Raw genomic sequence first — 12,568 nt, forward strand, 5'->3', positions numbered from 1 at the left:
GTCCAAGTTCAAGTTACTGACTTAATCTTTTTTTAATGTTTTTATTTACTTTGAGACAGAGACAGACAGAGCATGAGCAGGGGAGGGGCAGAGAGAGAGAGAGGGAGACACAGAATCCGAAGCAGGCTCCAGGCTCCGAGCTGGCAGCACAGAGCCCGACTCGGGGCTTGAACCCACGAACCACGAGATCATGACCTGAGCCGAAGCCGGACGCTTAACCCACTGAGCCATCCAGGTGCCCCGCAAGTTACTGACTTTAAAATAAGCTTTTGGAAAAGAGCCCCTTTGTAGAGTTGGGGACTTTCAATTTCAGATGCTCATGGGGAAGTGAGAGAATGAAAAGAATCAGGTTGCAAAATACACCCTAAGTGAAAAGGCAAAAAGAAATGGGATTCTTGAGCATGAGAAGGAAGGGATCAGGGGCAATTTAATTATGGGGGTAAGTGGGGCACCTGAGTGTCTCAGTTGAGCATCAGACTCTTGATTTCAGTTCAGGTCATGATCTCACACAGCTCACGTCATGATCTCACCATTATGAGATCAAGCCCCATGTCAGGCTTTTCGCTGGCACGGAGACTGCTTGGGATTCTCTTTCTCCCTCGCCCTCTGCCTCTCCCCCACTTGCCCACGTGCACTCTCACTATCTCTGTCAAAAAATAAATAAATAAAAATACATAACAGTAACAGGTGAGCGCCATTTCTCTTCCATGGTAAGTGTCAGGGACTTGGTTACGCGAGGGAAAGGATGTCTTTATGGTATTATTCTGGGATGGACAGTTTTGTGTATTTTATTCCAAACATTCGCAGACTTTTCTTCGTCAGTCAGGGGCCCATTTCGAGAACCGAGAAGCGATTATGACAAGGTAGCTTGCCTGCTTTCAGGGTTTCTGGCATCCTTATGATCCTGAACCTGCAGATGATGCACCATTGTTTGGAATTTTGAGAAACATGATATAGTTCAACAAATCTCTTTTATAATACATCTTAGAGTAAAAAAGTTCGTCACTTTTTCCATCTAAAAAACGAATATCATAAAACGTAAGCTATCTCGTATTAGTATAAAACTATAAATTACACATTCTACATCAGTAATATTTGATCATTTAGTGAGGGAAAAGATGTTATTTGGGGCTTGTTAAATTGGCGTTATTTTAGTCATTCATTCAGAAAGGATGGGAGTCCTCCTTTCCTAAATGATATTGCAAACCCTGATTTGGCATTTCCTTAAAAACCGTGTAAAACAGCGAAGTGACAGCCGTAAATCTGCCACTGGGAAACCGACGTGGTTCACGGCACTCCCAGGCCTTGGCTTAACAGTTGGTTTATGATGTAGTTTTAGAATAACACTTTTCGAGCCTGGTATTCTCCTTCCTCCAGAACTGACATGAATCCATAAAGCTTTCTAATGATGACTCTAAAATACACCAAAAGTACTCTCTGTAGCATATTTTTTGGTCTGTTTATCTAAAACCCTTCGCTTTCTGAATTTCTGTTCATGATCTGCCTTGGGAGGACGGTCGCCTCTCTAGCTGAAGAATGCGTAATGGCTCACCCCCTCGGGACCGCCCAGCTACCTCCTCGGCCAGGTGCGCCATCCTGCCTCGGCTTAGGCTCCCGGGATCTCAAACCCCTGTGTGCACAATTATCGTCCGGGGAACCTGTTCTACCTGCTGATTCCCAAGACCCTCTGAGTCGAGCCCTCAGAGCTAACTTCTGGAGCTAGGCCCGGGAACCAGCATTTCAGCAGACAAATGTTATCGGGGGCTCGGTTCGGCCCACTCTCTGGAAGTGCAGTAACTGAAGGTGGCTCAGGGAAGCCCGGGTTCTTGCCGGCGATGTGTGGCATCTGTAGCTGGGGTGCCTGGGGCTTCCTCCGCCTCTACTGCCCAGAAGCCCTCCCTAGGCCCAGGTTCTTCGGGATTTGATCTTGAGTTTCAACCACCAGATACATTTCTCTCTTCCAATACGTTGCCCCTGTCTCTCTGCCTCTTGGCTTGTTCAGAGGACTCCACGACCTCCAGGCACCAGCTCGACCCTTTCTCTCCTGCGTGGCCCAAAGACGTTCTCAGATAATGAGCCCTCGTCCTCTGGTAGAACCTCTCTGGTGGCCCAGTGAACCCCCTGGTGTGTCTGCTTCAGGCGACCTGCCCTGCTTGCACCCCTTGACTGACCACCTCGCCCAACCCCAGCCCCCACCATCTGTTAGACACTTTCTTTTTTTAAATTTTTTTAAATGTTTATTTATTTTTGAGACCATGTGAGAGACAGAGTGCAAGCAGTGGAGGGGCAGACAGAGGGAGACACAGAATCCGAAGCGGGCTCCAGGCTCCGAGCTGTCAGCCCAGAGCCCGACTCGGGGCTGGAACTCATGAACCGTGAGATCATGACCTGAGCTGAAGTTGGACGCTCAACCGACTGAGCCACTCAGGTGCCCCTGTTAGACACTTTCACAGCAGCTGGCCTAGGAGCATCCGTCTGTCCCACTGGGCTCTGAACTGCTGAGCTCAGTGATTACCTCTTTCTCGTTCACTGTTTCCCCAACGCCCAACCTAAAATGTAGTGGGGCGCTAATGAGTCTTGCATAAACAACTGATGATGTAAAAAGAACGTTATGACTTTCACCCGAGGTATGACCCCTCTGACCGCACTGTCTCTGCTCCAAGCATTGATGCACGCTGCTCCCTCAACTAGAAAGCTGGGCTTCCTGCCATGTTGACATAGCCTCTGGTCCTTTGAGTCTCGGCTTCCTGTCTTTTCTCCCAGACGTCTTCCCTGGCCCCTTTTAGACAGGGCCGGTGCCCCTCATATTCCAGGACCCCCTGTATCACCTGGTCCTGTGCTTACCCCACTGCGTTCTGATGATGCCTGGTCATCTAAATCCTCTAGATCCAGAGCTTGATAGGAGCAAGGATTGTAACCTCAGCAGACAGCAGACAGCACTCGATAAATGTCTGCTGAAAGCATGGGAAAGCCAACTCAGGATCCTGCAAGCTCGGATGAGGGTTCTCATCACACAATCTGCTGAGTTAACCTCCATAACACTCACCAGAAAGATTGCAAATTGTTGACATGTCTCCCGTGCCCTCTGCTGGACAGAAAGGTCTCCCAGTATGGCATCAGACATCCCAGTAAGTCATTCAGTGACTAGCGTGGATTAAGCATTGTTTAATCCTGTGTTTCCCATCAAAGGTCCTTGCGTTTCAAGCAAGGCAGCTCTTAATTATGTAAGACAGTCTCACATGCTGCAGGTTGCTTAGCAGGGTAACAGGTTGGTTAGCAAGTTGACACGGTTAATAGGTAGGTCCGGATCCGTCCACAGGTGCCTGACTCCAGACCCTGATTCATGACTCCGCACCAAATCTGTTCTAGACTTATTTAACACAGACAAATTTCTGAATTTCCAGCTGAGAGAACCCTTTTGGAATTTGTCCTCTCCTACTCATGACAATTGAGCTGCATTTCCCAAATATGTTCTTCACGGTATTAATTTGGTGGACGTTGGGTGTTGTGAGAATAACAGGTTCCATAGGCAATGAAGTTTGAGAAATACTTTCAGAAGGGCACGTGCAGAGGGAAAGGGAGCTGTGGCAATGAGGACCAAACAAATCTGGAGAGGGAACCTCAGCCTTCACCCTGAGTTAGGAGGTGATGTTGGAACACTGGGGAGCAAACAGTGGGAGAATCAACAGAGGGGCTGAGCTGCCAGGAAGTGATTAAGAACCAATTAGCAATGATTAGGCCATCAACAAACACCAAAGAAGGGCTAGCAACTGTTCTTTTAACTTCTTAATAGTAGTAATAATACTATATTCACTATATTCACTATTTTCACTATTTTCACTATTATTGTCTCTCTTTCACGTATAAAATACTGAGGCCTCAAGAAGTTGGTTAAGGGGCGCCCGGGTGGCTCAGTCGGTTAACCATCCAACTCTTGGTTTGGACTCAGGTCGTGATCTCACGGTTCATGACGTCAAGCCCTGCATCGGGCTCTGTGCTCGGCGCAGAGCCTGCTTGGAATTCTCTCTCTCTCTCCCTCTTTCTCTGCCCCTCCCCTGTTTGCACTCTCCAACGCTCAAAATAAGTAAATAAACTTAAAAAAAAAAAAAAAATTAAGTAACTTCCCATAAAACCACACAGCTAATTTATGGCCAGATTCAAACCCAGTTCTCTCTAGCTTCACGTCTTGTGATGTTAAGCACTGTGCCCAAAGCCTTCTGGGACTTCCCCAGGGTTTTGCAGAGGGCTCTCCTTTGTGAACGTCCAAACTAACTCCAGTCTCAAAGAGGGTACCCAGGAGCTCCTTAAACTGGTGTTTATGTTATACCACTTCCTTTATTTCCAGGGTTATCTCTTCTACCTAAATTAGTTATTTGGCCTAAGTATTGTACATGAAAATTTTTTCCGGTATGATTTCAGTTTCTTAATTTTTATTAATATTTTTTAATTTTTTTTAACGTTTATTCATTTTTGAGAGAGAGAGAGGATGTGAGCAGGGGAAGGGCAGAAAGAGAGGGAGACACAGAATCTGAAGCAGACTCCAGACTCTGAGCTGTCAGCACAGAGCCCAACGCGGGGCTCGAACTCATCCTTGAGATCATGACCTGAGCCGAAGTCGGACGCCCAACCGACTAAGCCACCCAGGTGCCCCATTAATTTTTTTTTTAATTTACCGACCTCCATACTTGATTTTTTTTTTGATATTCATGTTGATGAAATAAGATCCATCTCCATAGAAGGTAGCCCAATCTGATCCCCTCCCGGAGTCAGGACCTGCCCTCTGAACTGAGGCTACTACAAAATTAACAGTTTACCTGAGCTTAAGTTGTTGTCGGTATCAGCATATCCGATTTCTCTTCGTTTTTCAATTTTCTGTCTTTTTCTTTTCAACAGATGTCGGTGCATTTTTTGAAGAAGGGATGTGGCTACGGTATAACTTCCAGGCATCGGGGGTCAGTGCCAAAGAGTCGGGCAGTAGGTCAGACATGTCCCCGGATCAGAACAACTCCCCTCCGGACCTGACCCACGAGGGGATCCACTTCAGCTTCAGTACCACCAAGGCGCCCTGCATCCTTCTGTATGTCAGTTCTTTCACGACAGACTTCTTGGCCGTTCTCATCAAACCCACTGGTAAGGACAAGGATGCCTAAGCTTTGCTACTTCATGTTGGGTGGACAGAATGTTCTAGAAAGTCTGGGTTGTTCTTGCCTCGTCCTTTATTCCCCACAGGACATTGAGCAAGTCACCCAAGTCTTTGAATCTCGTATCCCGGTAGGAGAGCCAGGAAAGGAACTTGTCCGTTGAGTGCTTTCTAGCAATGTGTCGTAGTAATCTTGCTAAGGCATGTCGCGTTCTTTACAAGAATCATATTACATGAAAATGAGATGGCTTCGTATGTGTGATGATTTTTTTTTTTGGTTCCTGTCAAACAAATACATTCACTGCTGTACTAAATAGAGATGAGCTTTGAAGTCGTGGAATTAATTTAATATAAATCAATGAGTTACCCTGATTTATGATAATGTATCAGTAGGTTCCTACAGAACATATATAACTTTCAATAGAAATAGAAAAACAGAAACGTTTTCATTCCTAATCCCTCTCAGAATTTTGCATTCATAAAATATATCCCATAAAATAAAATATATTCATAAGGCTTGCTTAAAGCAGGAGTGTATTCACACTTGTAACGTCTGGGACCATCTTGATCTCCAAATAGGCATGGAACTCAAGAGGGTCAGAGTGAGACTACAGTTGCTGTCCTGTGTGAATATACCAGTGGGTTTATGATCTTTCAGAGAAGTCCAAGCAGTCCTAAAAATACATAAGTGTGCCAAACACTGAGGGTTCCATTCCTCTTAGAAAACTTTAATTCTAAGACGCTTAAAAGTTTTAATAAAAATTGTTTTTTCAAAAATAGAAATATTGTAGGTCTATCAGGGAGCAGATGTCTCTCCTTCATTTCCCAGAGAGATTATACGGGCTGAGAAGTGGACACAACCTCTCTCATTGCCCCCACCATCTTGCTCTGCAGTGATTATTCTTAAAGATCAGGATTGTCTCCCATGGGAGCAAAAATTATCATTATGAACCCAGGTCAGCTTGAGTTTTAAAACCTAGTAAATTCTTAGACTTCTTCTCTGGACAATTCACTCTTGGTTAAAAAGTTTAGAGACAAGGGGCTCCTGGGTGGCTCAGTCAGTTAAGCGTCCGACTTCGGCTCAGGTCATGATCTCGCAGTTAGTGAGTTCAAGCCCCGTGTCGGGCTCTGTGCTGACAGCTCGGAGCCTGGAGCCTGCTTCGGATTCTGTGTCTCCCTCACTCTCTGCCCCTCCCCCGCTTGGAGGGGCAGAAATAAGCCAAACACCAGACAAAGATGCAGCATGAGAATGTTCCTCTATTATTATTCTCTTATTATTTGTAAAAATAAATATGAGGAAAGACCTTGAAGTTCAACTGTAGTAAAATAGTTAGTAAAGGAGGGAGTCAGCATTTTAAGGACTACCATGTATCCATTAAGAGTAACATTTATGGAGAAAAGAGCGTGGAGAAAAAAGTTGTATGTAATTCAATGTTAAATGAAAAAAAAAAAAGGCAAGCTACCACCTCGACTATATAATATCAGCTTAGCTCTGTGAAAAATGTGGATAGAAAACAAAAACGCCATAATATGAGCAGAAAGCACCTCTTGTTTGTTGGTTTGCTTCTCCTGCTACTCTTTTATAAATGTCAAATGCTCGCAAGGCATCGGAAAAGATAATAAGTAAAATCAATGAGGAAGCCAAAGAAAAAAGGACATGGCCCCTGCTTTCCAGAAGTTCACGAGTTAAGCTTATTTCCCCCTGGATCGGGTTAAATGGATTTTTAGTGCGATGAGGCTCTCCACTTCCGTGCCCCAACCTCCCAGAGCCCAGGGGTGGTGCTCACATGTGGCTTCTCAAGGCTTTATGAACTTTTCCCAGAAGGTGCCGTGCTATCTACTCCTTAAGTCACTGCCACATTAAAATGCAGTCCCCATGGGGCGCCTGGGTGGCTCAGTCGGTTGGGCGGCTGACTTCGGCTCAGGTCACGATCTCGCGGTCCGTGAGTTCGAGCCCTGCGTCGGGCTCTGTGCTGACAGCTCAGAGCCTGGAGCCTGTTTCGGATTCTGTGTCTCCCTCTCTCTGACCCTCCCCTGTTCATGCTCTGTCTCTCCCTGTCTCAAAAATAAATAAAACGTTAAAAAAAAATTTTAAATGCAGTCCCCAACAATATCAGTAACTCTCATTCCCACAACCTATGCCTGTCCCTGTGAACACTCATGCTTGTGTTGATGGGCGTTCTTCGCGGCAAGGGTTTCGAGTAATCAGTTCCATATTGGTGCTACCATTTAATGTTGCCCCAAGGGGTGCTGTGTTGCAGCTGCATTAATTCCTGTGAGCCACACAACCACAAAGTAGACACCGCTCTTCATCCCCTTTCAGCAGATGATAAAACTGGAGTACAGTGAGGTCAGGTGACGTTCACCCTCATCTGGCGATCTGGTTCCAGGCCCAGAGCTTTGCCACTCTCTCCACACTGCAGAGAGTTCTAGAACACCCTCCATGCATCTGGAAAGCATAACCAGTTGGCTTCTTTCTACTTTTACAAGGCCGTCCTCAAACGACTAATGAAAATTTGTTTTTCTCAGGGCCCCTGGGTGGCTCAGTTGGTTAAGCATCCGATTCTTGGTTTCTGCACAGGTCATGATCTCGAGGTTTGTGAGTTTGAGCCCCGCATGAGGCTCTGTGCTGACGGTGCATCCTGCTTCGGAAGCCCTTTCTTCCTCTCTCTGCCCCTCCCCAGCTTGTGCTTGCTCCCTCTCTCTCTCTCTCAAAAATAAACATTGAAAAAAATTTTTTTAATAATTTATACTACAGTATTTGTTTTTCTCATGCTTCAAAGACTGTGTTTTTTATTAATTGGTATTTAAAGTTAGAAATATTTGAAGAATTCATTCAGCAAGGACTATGCCAAACTATCAGGCCAAAATTAAAGACTAGGAAGTCTTGACGGAACGCCCTGCCATCCTTCAAACGTAACAACACATTGAAGGCTTTATTGACATCGCTGCTCCAGAACCAGACCCTCTGATCCTCCCCCAGACCCTGTGCTTCTGACAGTGCAGGCGTCGCCCAGACACCCAGATTCCCAGGTGTGCCACCATTCCCAAATGCTCCATCATCCCCCTTGAGGGACGTGTCCCTGGGGAACGTCGCTGTCTTTTCTTCCCCACCGCTGGTCTCCTGGCAGATGCCTTCGAATTCGATGCTCCCCGACGTCGCTCCTGCCATGGCATACATGGAAAATTCTTACATGTGAGTGGCGCTTGAACAAATGGACGAGGCTGTGTTTGGGATGCCACTGACCCAGGGACTCCATCCAATGGCCGGGGCTCCTTCAGGTCTGCTGAGGTCTTGGGGGAGCCAGGCTCCTGGCACCTGTTACCCCCACAAGGGATGGCAGTGCACTCTGACCCCTCCCTCTCCCTGTTTCCAGTCCCTCCCCACCTCGCTCTTACCCACCACAGCCTTCATGCACAAGGTCCCTCATCATGCATCAGTAGGGCCCTCCTCCCCCAGGAAGAGCAGGAGGAATCCCAAATCATGCAGCCTGCCCTTTGAGACCCTGGGCTCTGGGGTGAGAGCTCCGAGTGTAGAACCTGAACGTCCGGGTTTCAATCTGCTTCGTGCCCAGCGCCCTCTTCTGTAAAACGGGGTCTCCCTCACGGTGGGGGGGGGGGGTAGTCCAGATAGTCGCTGTAAAGCACTGCCCTGTCCCTTCACAGTCTGAAGTCCACGTCAGTGGCAACAGGTGCTCTGGTTAGCAGTTCCTTCTACCCACGGTCCACAGGTGGGATCTACAGCCTGCCACGTGTCCAGCGCCCCACCACCCTCCTCTTCCTCATCATTCCCCAAATGCGTGTGACACCCCTGTTCCTGCCCACTTAGCCCAAAGAACTGCAGCTCCCTCTTGGCTCCGACACCTGACTTTCATTCTAGGGCCAGACGGAGCCTCACCTCCTTTCAGTGACGTCTCCTTTCTTTCGACTCCTAGGACACTTCTTTTCAATGTCATTTGTCCAGCACTTAGCACACCGGACTGCTATCCGTCTTTGTTATAAATATGCCCTGTCTTCTCAGCGAGATGAAAAGCCCCCCGCACTCCATCTCCTGCCTACAATAGATGCCCCGTAAGTGTTTGGTGAGGGTAATGATGATGGCCAGGAGAGAGTAAATCTGTTAAGCACATTATTTCCCGCAGCCAATAAAAGAGCAGGCCCCTGTGACTGCTTTAATTCACTTGGGAGATGAACCAGAAATGCAAGAGAGGTATTTTCCCAGTTTAATAATATTTTATATTAATGGCAAATATTAATATTCTCCCTCCCATCATTTAGCGGCCCTCTTGTACTATTATTTGAAAGGAATAAATATATCGCTTAAATTTTATTATTCAAGAATATTGCCATTCCTGTTTATGGATATCCGCTACGTATAAATTTAACGTTCCAAATCGTCTGTTTTCTCAAAGCAAATCATTTCAGTTGCCATTAAGTGAGGCAGTTACCGAAATTTTAAATCATATTTGCAAAGAAAGAAAGGCAGAAAAGAGAAAAAAATTGGATTCAGCAGCGCTTTTCATGGGCACTGGACAAATGTGTTCTGAAGAAATGAATAAATAAATGATGAATGAATACAGCTGTGTATTTGAGAAAACTGGCTGTGATTATACAGGGTCCACGCACGAGAAGTAGGGAGTCAACACTCAAGGCAATCAACTTATTTTTCTGCATGTAACCAAACAACCGTCTAATCACTTCCTGTTCGGTCCCAAATAATAGATTGTTTGTAATGCTATTAGGGGAAAGGGAAAAAATAGGGTAAAACACTGAAGGGTGCGGAGAGAAGCAGCTCAGGAAAAGGGAGCAGCGTATCCAAAGGTCCTGGGGTAGAAAGGAGAATTGTATTTTCTAGGGGATAACAGAAGCCCAAGGTAGCTGGAATGTAAAATGTGACAGAGTAAATGGCATCATTTGAAAATAACAGACAGAACTCAGATCAGACAGGGCATTTAGAATGTATCTCTTCATCCTATGAGCAACTGGAAGGCTTTGAAGAGTTTTTAGTGGACCAGTGAAATAGTCCGTGATGCACTTTGTTTTTGTTTGTGTTTGGTTTTTTCTAGGTAGGGCTTGAACTCAGGGCTTGAACTCATGACCCTGAGATCAAGACCTGAGCTGAGACCAAGAGTCAGATGCTTAATCAAATGAGCCACCCAGGCACCCCTCAATTATGCATTTTTCAAAATGGTTATTTATTTATTTTGAGAGACAGAGAGCACAAGCAGGGGAGAGGCAAAGAGGGAAGGAGAGGATCCTGAGCAGGCTCAGCCCTGTCAGCACAGAGCCTGACATGGGGCTCGATCCCACAAACCACGAGATCATGACCTGAGCCGAAATCAAGAGTCAGATGCCCAACTGACTGAGCCACCCAGGTGACCCTCATTTATGCATTTTGAAGAACTCTCTCTGCAAAAGAAAAAAACACAGAAGCAGGGAGACCATCATTCATTCATTCAACAAACATTTTTTCAGTACCTACTAAGTATCAGACATTATTCTGGAAATTAGGAATAAAGTATAGAGAATAGAAACAAAGATTCTTACTCTCATGAGGAAAAACTAAGGCAGAAAAGGGAAGGCCTGCCCAAGGAAAAGAAGTGGGTAAATTCTTCTTTTAATGAGGAACTCACAGAAATAATCACTGAGAAGACAACATGTGAGCAAAGACCTAAAGGGGGGGAGGGGTCAGCCATGCAGATAACTGGGAATAAGTGAGCATCCGGGACAGAAGAGCCAGCCAGCGCAAAGGTCCTGAGGCAGGAACATGCTGGCTTCTGAGGAAATAGCAAGGAGGCTAATGTGGACTGGTGAGGAGTAGCAAAGAGGAGAATAAGAGATTATCTTAGATCTTATAGGAAAAGATCATGCAGGGCCTGGTGAGCCATGATGAAGACTGGTTTTTTACTTTGAGTGAGATTGGAACCCATGGAGGGTCCTGAGCAGAGGATCCCTCTGACCGCCCTCTCAGAAGGGCCTGGGTCGGTGGGGGCAGAGCCCGGTTGGGGTAGGAGAGGTGGAGGAATGGTGGAAGCAGGGAGGTTTGTTAGAATGCAGGTGAGTACCGTAATCCAGGCAAATGATGCTGGTGGTGTGGTCCAGGGAGTGGAAACGGAGGTGATGAAAAATAAGTGTCGGGGTGTATTTTAAAGATAGAGCCAGGGTGCCTGGGTGGCTCAGTCAGCAGAGCGTCTGACCCTTGATTTTGGCTCACGTCCTTATCTCACAGTTCGTGAGTTCGAGCCCCACGTCAGGTGCTATGCAGACGGTGTGGAGCCTGCTTGGAATTCTCTCTCTCCCTCTCTCTCTGCCCCTCCCCTGATCTCTCTCTCTCTCTCTCTCAAAATAAATAAGTAAACACTAAAAAGAATAATAAAAAGTAATAAAGATAGAGCCAAGGAGATTTGCTGACAGATCTTGCGTTTAATATAGCGGGAAGAGGGAGAGTAGGGCTTTTTGATAATAACCTCAAGTTTAAATAACCTGAAGTAGGTGGAAAATGGAGATGGGATACTTTGAGGGGGGGCGGCGAAGATCAATGTCTGGTTTTGCATATGTTGTGTTTGAAGTGCCAGTAAGACCTCTCCTTTCCTGGGATTGGTAGGGAGAGGAAGCACGGAGAAAGAGAGGACCCACCTCACAATGAAGTGAGGCCAGGAGGGCTCATTGTTAAGGAGAAACTGATTCACGAGGCTCCTGGGGGGCTCAGTCGGTTGAGCGTCCGACTTCGGCTCAGGTCATGATCTCGCGGTCTATTGAGTTCCAGCCCCGCATCGAGCTCTGTGCTGATGGCTCAGAGCCTGGAGCCTGCTTCGGATTCTGTGTCTCTGTCTCTCTCTGCCCCTCCCCTGCTCGTGCTCTGTCTCTGTCTAGCTCTCAATAATAAGAAAACATTTAAAAAACTTTTTAAAAAAGGAGAAACTGATTCAGATCAGGTGATGCAGTTAGAAGACGATGCAGGTGAAGCCCAGGTGGTGGCCGTCAGGTCCCTGATGTCATGTGGCCAGCACCAAGGCACAGAGACAGGTCAGCTCATCTGCATTGGCCAGGAAGAAGGCTCCTCTAGGGTCCACACAGGGCACTCCAGTGCCAGGAGGTGCTTGTGCTTCCCCGAGATGGAGAGAGCAAGTGAAACACACTTAGGAGGTGAAAATCAACAGCTTGGTTGAAACGCTCGAAGCAAACAAACCTAGGATAAAATACTAAGGTAAAACGTAGAACTACGGAAGGTTTGTCAGATTGGACCAGAAGGCAAAATTAGGAAATACAATTAATTCTCAATTAATCTAATGAATGCTGCTTTCAGTTCCAGGAACACGGTGCAGTATTTAAACGACACCTGTAATGCTACGATGCCTAAATAAGGGAGGGCAGTGTTTAGAAACTATTGCACTTATGTATGAACATACGGATATGGAAGGGCATGAT

General features: G+C 46.4%; 1 protein-coding gene across 1 annotated transcript in view; it reads left to right on the forward strand.

The window, feature by feature from the left end:
* Positions 1–12,568, forward strand: part of CNTNAP2 (contactin associated protein 2) — a 1,969,961-nt gene that overhangs the window by 1,807,683 nt on the left and 149,710 nt on the right. Inside the window, exon 19 of the mRNA XM_060633381.3 lies at positions 4,894–5,130. Within this exon, the coding sequence (XP_060489364.1) occupies positions 4,894–5,130 (237 nt within the window). The remainder of the gene's footprint in view (positions 1–4,893; positions 5,131–12,568) is intronic.

This window comes from Panthera onca, chromosome A2 (genome assembly GCF_046562875.1).
Source record: "Panthera onca isolate mPanOnc1 chromosome A2, mPanOnc1 haplotype 2, whole genome shotgun sequence".
NCBI lineage: Eukaryota > Metazoa > Chordata > Mammalia > Carnivora > Felidae > Panthera > Panthera onca.